We start from the raw sequence: 18,679 nt of genomic DNA, 5'->3' as shown, positions 1-18,679 counted from the left end.
GGAGCTGGGACCTTTCTGCGCTCCTAGGCTTGCAGGTCTGGAGCTGTCAGCAGCACTCTGGAAGCTTACTGGAAAATCTGCATGGGCTGCTGTTGAAGAGGCTTCAAAGGAATGAGAGAGGAAGGCCTTCAGAGGAATGAGAGATCTTTGTGACTTCAGTTAATTTGGTGAACAGCTAATGAATGTCATGACAACAAGCTGCAGGCTGGAAGATCACACGTAAGTTCCCATTTCTGATGCGACTTTCAAATAATCATATACAAAGTAATGACGCATCATTGAAAAAAAAACCCCATCCTGAAATTTCTAGGGCAAGCTCTTCTCCAAGTGTGACGGGGGAAGGCGATGCTCATTTATCTATGGTTCATCTACGGGTCTGTCGCTCTAAAAGCCCACACGACGGAGAGCCTGAGGGACCTTCCTCCAGCTTTCATCCTTCTGCGGCCCTGTGGGCTAGGGCAGCGTGGACCTCCCGGCCCTCAGCTCCCAGCTGGACCCTGCTGGGCTGCGGGGCTCGGCCCCGCTCGCTCGCGGGTTGCCGGCCTGACCTTGGCCGGCCGCTCGGGGAGGGCATGTCGGACACTTTCGGCAGGGATGGAGGGCCCTGGAGGCATCCCGCCCTTCCTCCGCCCCGGGCGGGTCCCTTCCCCTGGGCTCTCCTGGAGGCCGGGCCGGGGTGTCTCAGCAGCCCCCGGGGCCGAGCGGGGCCCTGCCCGGGTCTGGGGGCGGGAGGGCGAGCTCCCCCCGGCCGTCGCCACCGCCCCGCGGGGTGTGAGGGGGCGCCCGGAGGGAAGCGGCGGGCGGCCGCCATCTCAGGGCAGGCCGCGCCCCCCCGCCGCGCGGGGGCGGTGGCTCCCGACCCCTCCCGTCCCCTCCGTCCCGTCCCGTCCCGCCGGCGCCCCCCGGGGCCGCCCCCTGCTCCTCCCGCCGCCGCCCTGGCCGCGCAGCCTGAGGCGGCGGGGAGGGCGCGGAGCCGGGCCGCCGCCGCCGAGAGGGGAGCCGCTGCCACGGCACGGGGCGGAGCCGGCACCGGGGCGTCCTCCCTCCCCTCTCTCCCTCCGTCCCTCCCTCCCTGCCTCCCGCCCGCCCGCCGCGCCGGCCGGCATCGCCGCGGCGGGCAGCGCGGCGGAGGGTGCTGCCGGCGCCGGGAGGGAGCGGCGGAGCCCCGCCGCGGGGTGCGCGAAGATGCTGTCCTACAGCGTGCTGGACGCCAACGTGGTGGACGTGGAGAAGCGGAGGAACCCCTCGAAGCACTACGTGAGTGCCGGAGGGGCCCGGACGAGCCCCCCCCCCCGCCCCACGTCCGCCGCCGGCCGGGCTGCCGGGCTGCGGGGGGCGGCGCACGTGTGCGGGCGGCGGGACGGGACGGGACGGGGTGCGGTGCCCGGAGCGCGGTGCCCGGAGCGCGGAGCCGTCCCCCGGCTGACCTTGGGCAGGGCTCCCGCCCCCGGGCAGACCCTGCCGGCCGGCGCGCCCCCCCCTCCCTGCCTCCCTCCCCCTGTGCCCCTGCGGGGAGGCAGGTGAGGCGGCCGGGGGCGGCGGGGACCCGCACGGCGTGCGGAGAGGTAGGGTGCTGCGGAGATGCAGCTCTTTTCCCCCGCCCTTTTACACCCCTGGCTTTTTTTTTTTTTATGTTATCCTTTTGAAGCGTCCTTTCCTTTTGAAAGGTGGATCGTCCCTTCTTGCTCAGCAAGATCCAGCGCGGGATGGGACAGGTCTCTCGGCTCCCCGGTTTGTCTCCATCCTGGCCACGGCACTACGGAGTGCCCGGCGGGGAGCAGAGCGAACCTCTGCCGCTTGTAGGGTCAGCGAGCCGGAGGTGCTGAATGCATCTTTACTCGTTTTCTCCCATAAGTTACATTAAGACCTTTTTCTGAGGGGGGAACCGGTTTGCATGGTTATCAAGGCAGGCTCAGCGTTTGGGATCTCTTTCATCTCTCTTTCGCCTTCCTCCTTTCACACCTTAATGCCAATAGCGCAGCATCAGAGGAGGATTTTTAACAACCTTCCCAGACTCCAATATTGCAGGGTGTCATATGGAAGTGTCTTTGCCCGCAGGAGTTTGCAGCGTGCAGTGGAGTAGCTTTCGCCCATGCACATAACTGGAGAAGGCATGTGTTCTTCCCTCTCTGGCTGTTTCTGGGTTTTAGTTGCACCAAATCCTTTAACTCTTTCCTCAAAATACAACCTGTGTTTTAATATACAGAAGGTTGGATTCTGTGTAGAGAGAAGCTAAATCATCCAGCTTTGGTAAGGGGAAACCTGAGGGGGTGTTGCATCTGGTGTGAAATCATTCTGAGTATACTGTGTTTCCTGACATTGCGTATTTGCCAGATTTCTTCAGAGCTGGTCAGCATTTGAATGGGCTGCCTGAAAGATAAGGCCAAAGATCGGACGTGATGCTTTATATTAGTATTTCATATCTCTGAGCTTTTTCCTCAAAGGCTTAAACCGTAACCCAGCTTAAGGCTAGAGGGCACTATGTTGCTGAGAGATGTTGATTTGTAGATGTAAAGCTGAAGAATTCCATCTACCATGGAATTAAGCGTCTTGTGCCCAATTCATAGGAGTGGAAGTTTTAGGTCTCGTGTCCTCTCAGGTTGCCAGCTGGACCTATGCATTCAGTCTATTACTCATTCACCGCTTCCAGGTGGGGAAGATTTCTTTAGCTTTTGCAAGCTGCCACTGTGAATTGTGGCTGACACCGCTGCAGGCTGTTATCTCACCTGAAAGGTGGTGACTATTCAGCACCAGAGAAGTACGTCTGCCAAGCATGAAGATATACAAAAGAACTGGTAACAATACCTTCCTAATCGCCAAGAGAAATTGGCGTTGTTAATTTATTTGTTGGAAATTAACCAGAAAACAAGGATTTAAATCCTGTATTTACAGTTTTGAAAGAAAATATTTCCTATCTTTTCCTGCAGAAACACATCTGTATTTCCTTGATGATCATTGTGATTGCACTTTAATAAACTGTTCTAAGGAGCTCTCTTTAATGCTTCTGGTGGCAAATCTATTTCTTCCCCTTCACCCTTCTCTCTACACCTTTTCTAATATTGTCTTCTGCATAGCAGTTCCACGTTCCAGTGTGTCCAGTTCTTGGCCAAAAAAAATCACAAACTAAATGGTTTGTTGGGTGACCAGTGTTATGTTTGCCTTTTGTCCCACTGACTCTCACTGTACTCTGGCTGTACAGTATTCAGCACAGTAGGGTCTCAGTTCACAAACAAGTGTTGGAGTAATTCAGTTAAAATAATAGTCATCCATGTCCTTTTGAATCTTTTTCTTTTAGATGAGTGAATTAGCCCACAGGTCCAAAAGTCTTGGACTCTTCTTCATTTCCTAGGTTGCAGTTTGCTGCATACGCGTGTGCTGCAGCCTTTCATCTGGCTTTGGCTGGAGAAACTCACTGAGGGTGAATCTGCACTGTCAAAGAATTTAATTCCCTGGGTCTGATCCATTCATCTCTGTTAGTTTGGTTCTGTGCTCTTTTTTAACATGAAACGACTGTTTTCCTCTAAAATGAATATAAGCGTGACTTAGTATTTAGTTCTCTCCATTGCCTGTGGATAGTTTGGAGAGTGCAAAGCGTGGTGCTTTCTGCCTTATGTGGCTCTGTAATATCAAAAAGCCTTTCTACTTCCAACATCCGTAAACACCTTCATGCCATGCCTTAAGGTCATGCGACACATACCGTGGCATCAGATTAATGATGTGTTTCTCTGGTGGATGGTGGCATAGGTATTGCAGGCATTTTAACGTGACTCCCTTTCCTTTTAATTGTGATCTTTCAGGGCCAATGTGGAGTCTGGAGAGATGAAGGCAAGTCTTAGGCATTGTGGGCATGTGGAGAGGGCTAAATGCGAGTAGCACGTAAGCCCCTGCACTGCTTGGCCTAGCTGCCAAGAATCATCCCCTGGAGCAGATGTCTTTCATGATACGAGCATAGCTTTTGTGTCCTTGACTCAAGAAAGTAAAGGAAAGAAGGTGGCTTTGCATATCCTCTGCTATGATCCCTGTGTGTGAAACTTCTGAAGAGATTAATACCTCACTGGAAGATTTCTAGGGCTCTGCACATGGGATCCAGTGCTATTTGATAGGAACCCAGCCAGCTCTCTCCCTGCTTGGAAATCACTACTAGGGAAGGAATCTGCAATCCCTCCCTCTGCATCCCTGTCAGCAACTGGATAGCACAATGCCACCTGGTTGGCTGGGGGCCCTGGATGGCAGTATGTGAAAGGATGAATGGAAGGTTGGATAAATAACCACATGCCTCTTGTATGGTATATCCCTAATATAAGCTACTGCTGCTCTTACAGCTCTTGACTTTCCAAATTAATTTCCTATTCTTTCTCCATACTGATGGTCTTTTAAAAATTGGTTTGTGCTTGATAATACTTCAAAAATGTTCAATCTCCTTGCTTCCCCCTTCCCTTTTCTTTTAACAAGAACAATGTCAGGAAGGTCAAGTCTGGGTTTGTTGGGAAGACCCTTGGTGCAACAGGGGTCATACATTGGCTGAGCAATGCTGTGATGAAGCTGGGTGCATCAGGACGTTGCAGTTAATGGTTGAAGGTGTCAGTTAATCATTCTGAAGAGAAGAAGCTGGTAACAAAATGCAAATCCCTTCTCCGGCCCCTGCTGAGTTTTAAACATCTGAAAGTCTCTTCTCTCAGTTGTTGAAGTTTGATCTGTTTATGGGGTAGCTTCTCTGGCTTTTAGTCTGAAATTGTGATTGTCTGAATTAAACATGAAATGATTCCAAACCAGAAGTGCATTCTCTATTTAAAAAGACCCAGTGTTGATGCTTGCCTCCTTTAACCATCCATCGAGTAGCTTAAACAAGGCATCCTCCACTCCCCTCTCTCTGTTTCCAGGTTATCTTTAGTCAGCTTACCCTTTACCCAAATGTCTGACTCCTTTAGAAGCCCTGCAGGGAGCCTCTGCCTACCAGATGTGCTTGATCCTGCTCTTAGTGGGGTGAGAGGGGGCACCTTGACCAGTTCACAGCTTCGCAGGACCTGGGTGATGGCAAACATTCATTAGAAGCCAAGTGAATGGGATCCCCCACCCTCCTCCCTCACCACTTGTGCTTCTGCAGAGGACTGAGTAGTTGCTGATGGGGATTATCTCACTAGATGTTTATATGCTTGAGGTCATTTTGGGGGTCTGTAAGTGTGCCCGTGTTATCCCAAGGGCAGGGATGGATACATCAGTATGGATTTCCTCTTCCAGCACTACTCTACTCCTGTTGCAGTCGGGCTTTGTGTGTTTTTCAGCTTTGTACAGCATGAAGGGAAGGTAAAAAGCTCTTGCTTTACAAGTGACTGTCCTGTCTCTTTCCAGTTAAGAGTGAGGTGCATTGCGGATTTTAGTCATCTGAGATGCCTGCATACTGTCCCAATTCCTTCCCAGGGTAATTGTTTTCTAATGCCATTTTTTAATGTCTCGAGACGCTCTTGTAGGAATCTCGCTGCTGCATGGATATGGTTGCTAACTATCTTGGGGCGCTGGCATTGCTGAATTGTAAGGGATTGAGTCCTGCTGTGTTGGGTTTCAGCTCTGCTCCCAGGAGTACGTAAGTGTGCTTGTCACAAGTGCCCTGTTGTGAAATGTCAGCTTTGAAGAAAAAACTTGTACTGCTAGGGTCAAGCTCTGTCCCTTGTGTCTTAGCTGCTCCTGATTACCGCTTAGGTTCAAGAGCGACTCAGGTGCAATAAGACATCTTCATGGCTTTATTTCTCTTTGTTATGAGCTGCTGGTTATACAAAGGCCAGCACTGACGAGGAAGATCTGAACATGTCATGGGTTTAGTGGCAAGGATCTTTGTTCCTGTGTTGGTCCCTCATTGCTACTATGGGAGAAGGAGCTGGATTCCCCCTGCTTGGGTCATCAAATGGGTTGTCCAGTGTGGCCCTGACTGCAGGTCTGAGTTGAGGATCTCCACATGCCACTTGTGCTAGGAATACCACCAGCTCATGGGTTAAGAAAGGCTCAGTCTGGCTTTTTTTGACCCTTTTAATTAGCAGAGCTGGAGACGGTGAGCCACATCTCTTCTAGAGTGAACAGGATGTGATATACCTGGAGCTCACGTGGCCGGTGGCCTGTGGGTGCAGCTCGGTGAGGGACCTGAAGGCCATGTTAGATGAGCAGCTGGAGTACCTTTTTAGAACTTATGATCCATTTTCTGCTCTCCCCTTCCCCCCATCAAGATACCCTGTGTGGCTTTCCTTCCAGGGGCCATGATCCAGCTTGACTCACTGGTCTGAATTATTATTATTATTATTATTATTATTATTATTATTATTACTATTATCTTTGCCTTGGGTGCTGGGAAAGAGCCAGAAAATTAGCAGGCTGCTCCGTGACTTCATCGTTCCTCAGAACTGAACTTCCGTGCATTGGCAAGGGTTATGTCAAAGATGGCTGTGATCCCCTGTGTGCAGGGCAGAGGAGTGCTCAGGAGAAAGCAGACTGGGGTAAAACATTCCCTCTCCCTTGCAGTGGCTTTCTCTGTATGTAGACCGCAACCCTGCTGGGGTAGACATATGTCTTTAATGATAATTTCCACCACTCTGCCTGTTTTAGATGCAAATCTTAAGATTTTGCAGACTACAAAACCTTCATTGTTTTTTAATGTCTGATGAAAGATGTCAGGAAGAAAAGAAGGCAACATTTCTGAAATATCTGGAAGCTGTGGATAGACAGTTCTCTGCAGGTTGGTCCAAGTCTTTGCCCTTGCTCCCACATGGCCACAGGAGCAGGGGTAGCAGGAGGGAGAGATCAAACCTTGCTAGTCCAAAGCTGTCTGCACCCACTAGTGCTCAGAGGACTTCTCTTTTCCCTATCACTGCAACCAGTTCTTGATGGAAATGTTGCTTGTTGAAGTGAAATTCTTCCCTAACAGCAGAGGTTTTCGTTTCCGTGTCCTGTTGGGTTTTTTAGTTTTTCTTTGGCTTCCAAAGCAGTCTTGCAATTTATCTGATGAAAGTACACAGCCTGAAAAAATACTACTCTCGTATTCTGTCATTGTCTTCCTCAAAACCCATTTCCCATTTTATATGGATTAAACAGGAAGAGGGATTCAATGTGACCCTACCTGAGGCAGGAGGTGACGTACAAGCTCTCTAATTTAGTCATTTGGGAGGAAACAGCTGGGCCTTCTAATGTGAGATGATTTTCTTTTTTTTTGATCTTCCTTTTTCATGCCGTATCCTCTTAATCCATGCCTGCTCATGCAAAGGGAACTGGTCCCCAGTAACCACGGAGAAGAGCAGGATCATTAGAGGGGGCTGACAGCACTGTGCGTCATTTGGCATTGTGAAGCTGAGTGCTTTCTTGTAGCTAGAGCTGACACCTTCTCGCCTGGAGCGTGCCATGTAAATATTACATGAAGAAGGCAGAGAGCTGCACAGTAGCATACTGTTTGAAATTGGTGGTGTCTGCTGCTTAATCAGGTAGTGTCAAAACCAAATACAGTCAAGTCAACGGAAAAAAAACTCCCAGTAACTTCCCTGGGCCTTGGCTCACACCTCTAGAGAGGCTTTACTGAAAGTTTTACTGCGAAGTTTGTAATTACTATGTTTTTTAATATAGTGCATCTCCCTTTGTCTTTAATATAAAAGCAAAAATACAGTCTCCAGGATATCTCTGTTATCATCTTCTAGGCAGGGACATCATCACATTTGGGGGCGGGGGGGCAAAAGGAAACCAGGTGGATTTCTTCACCTGAAGGGATTTTAAAGTGGAACATCTTGCAACCTAGTTGGAACCTTCCGACATTAGCTTGCTCACCTAGTCTTTGCACCACCTTCTAGGTGAATATATAATAACAATCTAGTCAGTCTTTCAAACTCGCATTCACTAAATGGCAGTAATATGGTATACTCACTGTATGTATTTATAAATATGGGGTTTTTTTGAATGCTTAAGAGCCTTTATTAGAAAGCAAGGATGCTTTTGCACTAAAACATGTGGAGACAGACCTGAAAGATGGTCTCTCTGCTGGGCTGTTAAGACAAGCGATAACACACAGATACAGGCAGGTGGGGGCAGTGAGACAATATCAACTAGCTGAGCAGGTAATCCTCTCAACATAATGGTAATCCAGGCTACTGTCTGGTGGTCATTTAGGCATCATTGCAAAGAATTGGCAAGAAGGATAATGTAATAATACTTTAAATTGCCCTGGGGTGAAGGTAGAGCAGAGAGATATTCTATTTGTTGTAGTACCTTTAAGTGCTCGAATGTGGTGGTGTTAACTGGTTCTGTCATGCTTAGGGTGACCTTTGTGACAATCGTAAAGATATTCTTTTTGATTTTTATTGAGCTATTGATTTCAGCAAAGCTATCCTTATTCCAGTTTTTGAAAGAGGAGCTCAATGTGTAGGTAACTAACCAAGACCTTAGACTGGGAGCATTCTGCTTTTGTGGGCAGAATACACACATCCCCCAAATCTGTGTCTTCATCAGAATTTCACGTGTTGCACTAGTCTGCTGCAGTGTCTTCTTAATTGGTCTTAATAGTCACTGACTACTCTAGCACAGGATCTGGGTGTACCATGGCTTCACAATAAGGCTGTAATGCTGTATACTAACATTCATTATTAAAATGCAACTTCTTTAGTTTGTGATGGTTGACTCGTTGGATGGAATAAAATATTCATAGACTTCAAGTGTCTATAAACATGTGTGTTGTCCCAAACATACTGTGTTTGAAACCTAACTAGTAATAATTATGTTTTGGTATGTTGCTGGCACTGTTTCTCTGATCAATGGGGTGTGTTTTATTTTTCCTGTAAACCATGCTAGCTAAACACATTGATGCACTAGGCTCCTATGCTCTCAGCAGTCAGCAGCATGATTTTATAAGCTTGATGCAAACTTGTTTGCAAGGAAAACATCCCTGTCTATGTTCATAGGGAGAAACATGCCGAACCTCTACTAACCATTGCTGTGTTTAAACAGGAGCTCCACACTGCCATTCTGGCTCCTTTACAGAAGTCTTCCATAGCTGCCCCTGCAATACTGGAAACGTGGTTCTCCCCTGTCCAGGACATACCTATAAATGCAAGCTTTAATGTATAAAGTTCCTAAATCATCCAGAAAGGTTTGAACTAATGTCCAGTGTGATACACACAAGACATTGTGTAGTGTGGTAGAAGAGCTTGCATGTCCTCTTTACTGGTGGTGTGGCCTTGGATCATTTGTTTAACCTCTCTGGATCTCGGTGTGCTCTGCTACAAAGCCAACAGGATTTACTCACCTTTTATAAAGCGTAAAGATGCATGTGTTACCTAAGGGCTGACTGCTAGTATAGGCTTTGAAACTCCCAAGTGCGGGTCATATTCCTCTATCAACAGGTCCACCCCTGGGAGAAGCGGTTGCAGAATGGCAAGGTCGTGTTGCTGTCCAGAAATTGCTTCCCTAAGAGTGTTCAGCAGACATGGTAATGAATGCAATGATAGAAAAGCTACGTTCCCCTCTGAGGAAACGTGCGTTTAGGATGCCAGCCATGCTTGCTGGCTGTGAGCCTGTTCCTCTAGGGCATTCCTTCCTATCTTGGAGTCCCAGGGTCTGTGGAGGTATTTGAGATGAAGCGTGGAGTATGGTCTTTCTGGGAGCAAGGCCCTTGGCAGTAGGCTGTTAACTGCTGCTGTCTGATCTCTAGTGTCTCTGTATTCCCTGTCAGGAAAGCTCACCGGCAGAGGTGAAACCTTCTTGCCAGACATTCTTATACCTGCGGGGGTTTGATGCAACAGTGAGCATCTGAATTACCGTTTTCCTGACTCTGAAGATGAGATTTCTAATTGCTCCCTCAGCATGCTATGAGGTTTTCCTACTCTTTGGCTCAGGCTGTTCTATTATTATTTATAAATTAACCCATGCATGTATTTTTTGTGGGTAGAATGTTATTCCTGATTTTCCCTTCTCCAGCAGGTGCAAGCTCACAGTAGACCCCTCTGACCGCAAGCAAAATACTCTGGAAATAATTTTTAAATGTTTTTCCATTCCCCTGCCCTGCAAGTGCTTTGCTGTATTGTCTCTGAGCTCAGTATATTTCCTTTGCCTGAAAATTTGGCACTGTCTGACACCTGCCTCATCTCAAGCAGCCCGAACTGAGGGATGGGTATTTGTGGGATAGATGCTACAAGAGGCAGCTCAGCTCCTGGTCTTCAGCAGAAGCAGGGCAGCTGGCACAGCCCCTGCTAGTGCGTAAGTGGGAGGCCTGCAGTTTCCCAGGGCTGTCACTCCAGCAACTTTCACTGGCATTAAAATCACTTAGAATTTAAAAAACAAACAAACAAGGATATGTGAAGTATTTTCCTGGAAGAAAGCCACGGAGAGCAGATTAAGTGCATCTCCCTCCTCCCATGTCCCACACATGTCCCAGGAAGAAAGTCTGGAGTTCAGGATTTTCCTAAGTGGGATTAAAACAGGCTCTGGAGCTGGCTTCTGGGATGGGACAGAGGAAAGCCAGGAGCAGGAGGGAAGCTCTGTGTGTGTGTTTTATAAATATATCTATATCAGGTGAAACTGTCAGAATCCCTGAACCAGCATTGGTGGTAATATCTCTTTTTATTAACAAATGGGCTGCTTATTTTCTGTTAATAACAAGAGATTAGAGCTGTTGGCTGAAGTAGAGAAGAATAAAAAGTGACTGATTCTAGAGGAACATCCATGCTGGTTTTCCACATGCCAAGGGGTAGCAATCTTGTATCTTATGCATTTTACAAGCCCTGGACATCCTTAGCAAGTTCTTTCCTTTCCCTGAATCCAGGTAAGTTTTCCTTTAATGCTTCAGCAAAAGGTGTTTTATAAAGACAACACAAGATGTTTTACTCAGAGGGAATCTAGTGCAGTAGCCAGCCTCTGAAATACTCTCGCTTGAGGCATACAGAAGAGTCTTCCGGCTGTTACTGCTCAAGAAGAGATTTTCTGTTTAATCTTTTGCTGCTGTCTTTGAGATTGTAACAGTCTATGTCAAAACTGTGGACTGTTTTGGGGAAGCAGCTTTCCACCTGTTTCTGAGCTGGGCAGCTGTAGCTTGCATTTCATCCTTTAATACAGACATTACCGATTTGTAAAGATAAATATAAATAGTTTGGTTTAAACTAAAAATATTTTAAGTTAATTTGTCATGAGTAACAAGCCTTGGAGATCGCAGTAGTCATGATCTGGGCAGGAGAATCCATCAGTCTGTCTTTAATCCTCCCTCTGTCCTTCTGGCATAAGGACCACTGCCTTTTTGTGTATCAATGGCAATTTGCTAGTGGCACTGGAGAGTGACAGTGTGTACTGGTGTGTGAGAGGCACCACCATCTTGGAGGGAGTCTCCTTTTTTGAAAGAACTGAGGCTCTGACCCAAGTGAGTGGGATCTGAGGGCGTACAGCCTGGGGATGGGAGCAAGGCATTGCTGCGCAGACCCTTGGCCTCACTGCTGAAGGTGTTGGCCAAATTGCTTGGCTATGGCAGTGCTGGGTTTTCTACCGGTCCTTTCAGCTGAGAGCAACACTGTGTATCTGTGTGCCCTGGTGTTGGCCAGGATGAACATTGGGATTACTGTTTTACATAATTCTCTTCTTGTGTTGGGGGAGTGTGCAGGCGTTTGGTAGGAATTGGGGTTTTGATGTGAGGCTTCATCTGTGTGTGCATGCATGTGTTTTGCCTTTGTTTTAACTTCTGTGTTGCTCTGCATTTGAGCAAGAAGAGGGCATGGTCACAGAAATGGGGTGGAAAGCAGGGGTTTGCAAAGGATCTTTAGGTCCCATTGGAGCTGATGCCACAGTCCTGGCCAGACCCTAAGAATACTCTTTTATTCTTTAATTTTTTTCCCCTTCTTCTGACAAGCTCTAACCTTGCCCACAGCATGGGGTTACTTTCCATTGTCTTAATTCTGGAGTTCTGGGTGACCTTCCAAATGTAGTAGGGCTGGACTGGAGTGCATCTTGTGGGCAATCATCAGGGTGTTCTGCTGGGTTTTGAGTGTCTGTAGAAAAACAGAGTACAGCACTGATACGCTTATTGCAGCCTTTACACCTGAGGAGATGTGACATAAAGCTTTCCCCGTGTGCTGAGGGCTTTGTGGGGCTTTGCCCACCATGTTATCATATAGTGATACTAAGCCATCAGGACTCTAACTCATCTGATAAGTAGAGTGAGATCATTCTCTACCAGGCACTGGCATTTATGGGAATCCACGTGCCCTTGTGTTGGGATCTTGTTTGTGAGGCACTGAAACTTCTCGGCTGTTTTGCTGTGTGTGAGAGGTGTTGGCCTGGTTATGATAAAGAGTTTGGCTCAGACCAGGGTGAGGGTGCACCTGGCCCCATGATTTGAATCACAGGGGACTTGAAAACATCCTAAGAACTCAGATTGGGAAATGATGCCCACTGTTTCTATTTGTAGAAGGGTAGAGACTTTAGTTAGTGCTAGCACAGGACTGACAGTCCAAACCTGATCAAATATGTGTTATCTGCCAGCACCCTGTCCTGCCTGGTCCTTTATCAATCTTCTGCATCTGGTTAACATGAGCTGTAGCAGATCTGGGTCAAACCACTATTGCCGAAAGGCCAACATGTTGTCTTTACTGCATGTTGTGACAGAAAGGGTTAAACAGAAGGTGATGGTGGCTAATAGCTTGCTTTAGGCAGTAACACAGAAGTAAATGCTGAGATGACACGGGAACACTCTTTAGCTGACATCCTTGTGAGCTTCTTGGTGACATCAAACTCCTGGACCTTTTCCAGCCGAGTTTGGCCTTGCCCCAGTGACAATAGATGTTAATCTGTTGGCTTGTCAAAAAACGGTGTTAGTGGTTTTTTTACAGACCCATTTCCAACACTCAGATTTCTCTACTAGTAAACACAGCATTATGTCATTGTTTTACCAGGAGCCAAGCACCAAAGCCAACTTTACAGTGCTGTCGTCACCAAATGTCCATTCACTTTGGAGCTTTATCCGAGTTCCCAGGCTCTTTCTTCCCACTGTTGCATGTGTTCTGGTCTCTGTGTCCATCAAAGGCCTACGGATGCTTTATGGGAAGCCTGTGTAGGGTCTAGCAGTTGCGGCTAACACTTTCCAACCTATTTGTCTTAGATGGGGCTTCTGTACCTGTTTAGCAAAGATGCCATGGTTTGTAAAGCTTCGTCTTCTGGTGATTTTAGCCAAGACAAACTCTTGGATTCATGCGTTCCTGCATGCAAAACAAGGTGAAGGGATTTGCAGCCAAGCCTTGCTCCTAATTGATAAAATAATAGCCAAGTCATAGCCGGGGCAGTACCCTGCCCGTGCTAGCTCCTGTTCCTTTCAAAACACAATAGCTGAGTTTCTATTGAAAAGACTGGTTGTCAAATTGCTAACGTTATAAATTAACTTCCTTAGCTTTCAGAAACAACACTTGCCACAGGTGAAATAAAGCCATTTATAACATTCTTGTAACTATTGTTCCTTGTTTTGCTTCTAGACTTAACCTCCAGCTGTCTCTGTGAAGGATATGAAAGTAAAGATTTATAAAGTTACCTTCAGTGGCTGGGAGCTTATCTGCTTTAAACAAGCAAGCCTCCCATCCCCAGCTCTAGTCAGTTTTTCTTGGGCTGGCAACAGTCCAGTCCTTCTCATACTAAGACCTGTCTGAAATGATAACCCAAATCAGCTGAAGTAGTCTAGAAACAGAGGAGAGAGAGATGCTTGTTTGAATGCAGATCCTGAATTCTTCTGATACAGGCACAGAGAGATGATGGAGAGGAACAGGTTCAGCCTCTTGGCAATGGTGCAGGAATTACGACATTCTTGGGCACAAGGTGTAATAAAATTAAATGTTTTTTTCTCCACTATGTAATTAAGCTGTGCAACACCTTGCTGAAAAGTGATACGAAGGCTGAAAGTACAAATGGTTCAAAATAAAATTGAACAAATTTCTGGGGACAAGACTGACTTCTATTAAACACAGCAGTCAAGATACGCTGTTGGGTCAGAAAGTCTGTAACCTACTGATTGCTAAAGACTAAGCACACTGTGTTCTGTCTGTTGCTATTAAGCAGTTACCATCTAGCTTCATTAAAAAATAAGAGTGCTGAGCATCGATACAGCTTCATTTTGGCCCAGCCTGCGTCTTCTGATGCTTTCCCAGATGCCCCTTAACTGTATGGCACTAGCTCAGGCTTCTGAGGCTTGCTGCATGTTGTTAATATTAGTGAGAGCTGTTGAGTCTTGACCAGATGATGTTAGGAATCACAGCGCATGCCGTGAGGAAGTGAGCCTCCCATCATCACTTCCAGCTCTCTCCACTGCTCCATACACTTCTCTTTTTTTTGATCCCATCATGCATTTATGGGGTAGTGTCACACATCTGGGCCTTGGCAGATCACTTTCTGCTTCCAAGCCTTGGGTCAAGCAGCAATTTATTTTTGTAGAGATAGCATGTCTGGTATTACTGTTAATATATATTCAGGCTTTGTACTTATCTAATGCCTTTCATCCAAGGATCCCCCATCACTCTGTGCATCAGCACCTCTTTGCAAGGTAGGCAGATCAGGCAGGGAGAGCATTGTGTTTGCAACAATATATCTCCTGGCAGAAGTGCCTTCTCAGAGCCTTCACAAGACTAGTGGATAATTTGGGCTGATGGAAAAAAAAAAATTTCTTTTATGGCTCAAAGTACTGTGAGTGGGTCATGGGACTGTTGAACATAGACCTGGGAGAGACCTAGGTCATTAATCGTCTGCAAGCATGTTGAATTCCCAACCTTCAGGGTGGTTGGCTTGGCTTGATTGGCAGCTTCAAACTTCTGATGGTTACTGACTTCCAGTGTAGACTTTTCTTATTCACAAGCATTCTGTTTGTTCTCACACCGATATTGTCCTTTTGCATAAATGGGTCTCTTCACTCTGTTTGGTTTGACCTCCTGTCCCGCTTCTCTCCACTATTTTATAGAGAGTGATCGTGTCTCTTCTTAGCCTTCATTCTACTGAGCTGCTCTAGCCTCCTCTTGTAGAAAAGGCCACCCTCAAAGGTGCAGAGCAAACAGGTTTCCCTGCCCGACACTTCTCACAGTCATTGCAGACTGAGTACAAGTGAGCTGTTTAGTCCAGGCACCGGCAACAATTCAGTCTGGGCAACTTCAAGCATATAGCGGGTTAATTTGCACTGCTGGGTATAGCCTTGTCCATGTTGTCAGGGGCCAGATGCAGCTGCCTGGGAATAAGTTTAACCTCAGTGGGGTGATTTGCCAGAGGTAGTCAGGTGCAATTTGGAGGAGACAGTGTCCTGGGTCTGTCCTGTCCCTGAGCTGTGCACTGTGTCAGCATGGAGGATGATGCTTGTTGGAGAGTAACTTGTGGTTCTTTCATTAGTTCATTTTCTTCCCTTCAGGGAGTTTCAGAGCTAGTCCCAAAGCCTTGCAAGTGACACTCCACTTGCAAAAGCAGAGAAGAGAAAACGTGGCTGATTGTGTTCCCACGTTAGTTTTAATGAGGGTAATTTTAAGCAGATGGTGTCTATTTAATGTTCTGAAAGCACAGATAAACTAGTTTTCAGCAGGTCTCGGGGATGGAGCAGGAGAGATGAAGGACATAATTTTAGCGGGCAGCAACTTGCCCGATGAGATGTTTGGCAGGGTTGCTAGAGCGCTTGGGTGAAGCCCTCTCGTTTGGGCAACCTCTGCACGTCCCGCTTGGGTGAGAGGAGAGGTGGCTTGTGGTTCCTGTCTGAGCTTCAACAACAGTAAATAATTCCAGATTGACGTTGTGGAAGCGTGCTGTTTTTGTGAAGGGAGTACAAGGGGGGAGCCAAACATAACAAGAGTTTCTCAGTGCTTGGGGAAGAGAGCCAGGGTCACATTTGGAGCTTGTACTGTTGGCAGGCACAGAAATGACGTGCCACATCACACGTGTATCGCTGAAGATAGCTGGGGCGATTATCAGCAAGCGTCTTTGTGGGTTGGTTTGCGATGCTGATGATCCGAAACTGATGCTGGGATGTTTCAGACAAACACTCTCTCCTTTCAGCTTCCATATCTGCTCTTTTTTTTAATGTTTTTGGCATTTGTCTTTGGGGTAAGGAAGAGGCCATAGCAACCCCTGGGATTTCAATCCCCGTGAGTCCAAGTTGTGCCGTTATAGATCTGCTGCCATTAAAATCAGCATCGCTTGAAGTTGTCCACTTCACAAAGCTGGGTGCTGACTCTGCTCCAAAGTACTGAGTTCCTCGTCCAAGGCTGTCCTTGACACTGGCTGTTTGGCCAGCTATCCTCCTGGCTGGTGTCTTTTCATCCTCCTTTGCTGGGGAACATTCCCGGGACCTGACACGAAGAATGTTCAGTGTCTTCACTGGCACACTCAGTACCAGTTTTGACACATCTTGTAGGACTAATTTGTTATCAGCAAACTAAGAATCATAGAATCATAGAATGGTTTGAGTTGGAAGGCACCTTAAAGATCACCTAGTTCCAAGCCCCTTGCCATGGGCAGGGACACCTTCCACTAGACCAGGTTGCTCAAAGCCCCAGCCAACCTGGCCTTGAACACTTCCAGGGATGGGGCATCCACAACCTGTTCCAGTGCCCCATCAGCCTCACAGTGATGAACTTCTTCCTTACATCTAATCTAAATGTACCCTCTTTCAGTTTAAAGCCATTACCTCTGGTCCTATCACTTCATGCCCTTGTAAAAAGTCCCTCTCCAGCTTTCTTGCAGGCCCCCTTTAGGTACTGGAAGGCTGCTATAAGGTCTCCCTGGAGCCTTCTCTTCTCCAGGCTGAACAACCCCAGCTCTCTCGGCCTGTCCTCATAGGAGAGGTGCTCCAGCCTTCTGATCATTATCATGGCCCTCCTCTGGACTTGGTCCAACAGGTCCATGTCTGTCTTATGTTGGGGGCCCCAGACCTGAACGCAGTGCTCCAGCTGGGGTCTCATGAGAGCGGAGCAGAAGGGGAGAATCACGTCCCTCAGCCTGCTGGTCACGCTTCTTTTGATGCAGCCTAGGATACAGTTGGCTTTCTGGGCTGTGAGCGCACGTTGCTGGGTCATGTTGAGCTCTCATCAACCAAAGAAGGCTTTGGGATGACTGCAGCTTACTTTATCAAAGCAGTCTGAGACGCATCTGCCCTTCAGATTGTCTAGAGGCTGATTTCTTTGTGAGACCCAAGAGGGGAACACAGTGCCTTATGTTTTAAGGCGGTAGTTTTCACAGACACTTGTGGCCTGTTTCAGTAGCGCCAGTAAAAGTAACAACTGGCAGTAAGTTTGCCTTTCTTAGGCTTAAATTCACTCTTCAGTGGATAAAAAATGTGCAGAGACCACTTGTTAAAATTGTATTTGGTATCTTCACACTTCTCACAAGTGTCGGTGAAACTACAGAAGCACCTTGGAGCATGTGCTTACTGTGAAAGTGGCAGCAATAGGTAGCAGTGTGGGGCATAACGAAGGAAATCCTTACAAGTCTTTAATGTAATTTACTAAAGGTAAAAACAGAAGGTTGCAAGTTGTCTTTCTGGATGGAGCAAGATGTTTGTGCTGGGATGGCAATGGTTGTTCGGTGGCAGCTCTGTTGTAAAGCTTCTGTGTAAAGGGTTCATGTGTAGAGATGCTAAAAAATTGTGTGGTGGGGAGGAACCAGGGCTGACTGCTAGTGAGAGTGCAGTGATGCGTTGTGCTTCCAGCTAACTGCTTCCCTGAGACTTGTGAAAACCTCATACACAGCTGGTGAAACCTCTGTGCAGCCCTGCAAGGAAAATGGTACAGATCTGTCTTAGGGGTTTTTTTGCCTGCAAGATGGGAGACCTGGCACAACTTGCCTGTTGTTGCTGAGCAGATCACTGGTGAAATTAGAAAAGAGTGGCCCTGAGAGACTGGATTTGGGGTTTGTTTGGGGTTTTGGGAGGCCTGTCTGAGACTGTTTTCTCAGGAGGTGGTGAGTACCTGTGTGTTGGAAACTGGACTGTTCCTGGGAGTTTTTGAGCTGCCCACCCCAACAACCCTTCAGCTAGTCTCGGCCAGTATCAGGTGTGACCCTGGTTTTCCACCCTGGATCCAGCCACCTGAATATGTTGTGAAGCGAGGACAAGGATCACCCTTAGTCCTCTCTTAGGTTATTGCTGAACAAATGAAGGAACACATCATTTTAGCTGCTAGCCTGAGGGACTGGGGTCAGGGCTCCCAACTGACCTCAGGAGACAAGAAAAGACATCCCCTGGGCAGTCACACAGTTGGGACCTTTCAGTGTAAAATGAGCCACGTTGTATCAGATGCAATTACAAGCACCTGGGTCAAACAGCTGATGCCTGGCTCCCTCTCCAGCCCCCCCAGAGATATTGTGCCCATGAAGACATGGAAACAAAGTGTAAAGTGGTAAGGCGGGACAGCATTGATGATAACATGCCCCAGATACTGGGCGCGTTTCCTGAGGCCATGTTACCTCCCTGGCAGATGGGGATTAGCAGGAGGAGTTGGGTTGGGGGGATTGCCAACAGCTGTCACTTTTTTTAGAAAAAGACAGGCTAACATTCAGCAGTGTAACTCTGGCTATAAAATACTAAGCTTGTTGTTACTGTAATACTTAAAGATTATACAAAGGGGGTTGAAATTAAGAACATTTATTGCAAAACTGTTCCCTCTGCAGTCTTTTCTCCCAGGTGATTTTTCAATAATTGGATAGTTGTCTTGCACTGGGAGTGCGC

At 47.4% G+C, this 18,679-nt stretch overlaps 1 protein-coding gene across 2 annotated transcripts in view; it reads left to right on the top strand.

Moving 5' to 3' along the window:
- Positions 1-1,075: 1,075 nt before the first annotated feature.
- The window catches only part of SH3PXD2A (SH3 and PX domains 2A), a 269,677-nt gene continuing 252,073 nt past the window's right edge, over positions 1,076-18,679 (top strand). For both annotated transcript variants that reach the window (XM_075026320.1, XM_075026319.1), the window contains exon 1: positions 1,076-1,257. In XM_075026320.1, the coding sequence (XP_074882421.1) occupies positions 1,186-1,257 (72 nt within the window). In that variant the 5' untranslated portion in view covers positions 1,076-1,185. The remainder of the gene's footprint in view (positions 1,258-18,679) is intronic.

This window comes from Buteo buteo, chromosome 4 (genome assembly GCF_964188355.1).
Source record: "Buteo buteo chromosome 4, bButBut1.hap1.1, whole genome shotgun sequence".
In the NCBI taxonomy this organism is placed as follows: domain Eukaryota; kingdom Metazoa; phylum Chordata; class Aves; order Accipitriformes; family Accipitridae; genus Buteo; species Buteo buteo.
Note: the sequence above shows the minus strand (reverse complement) of the source record. Positions and strands in the feature narration are given on the sequence as shown.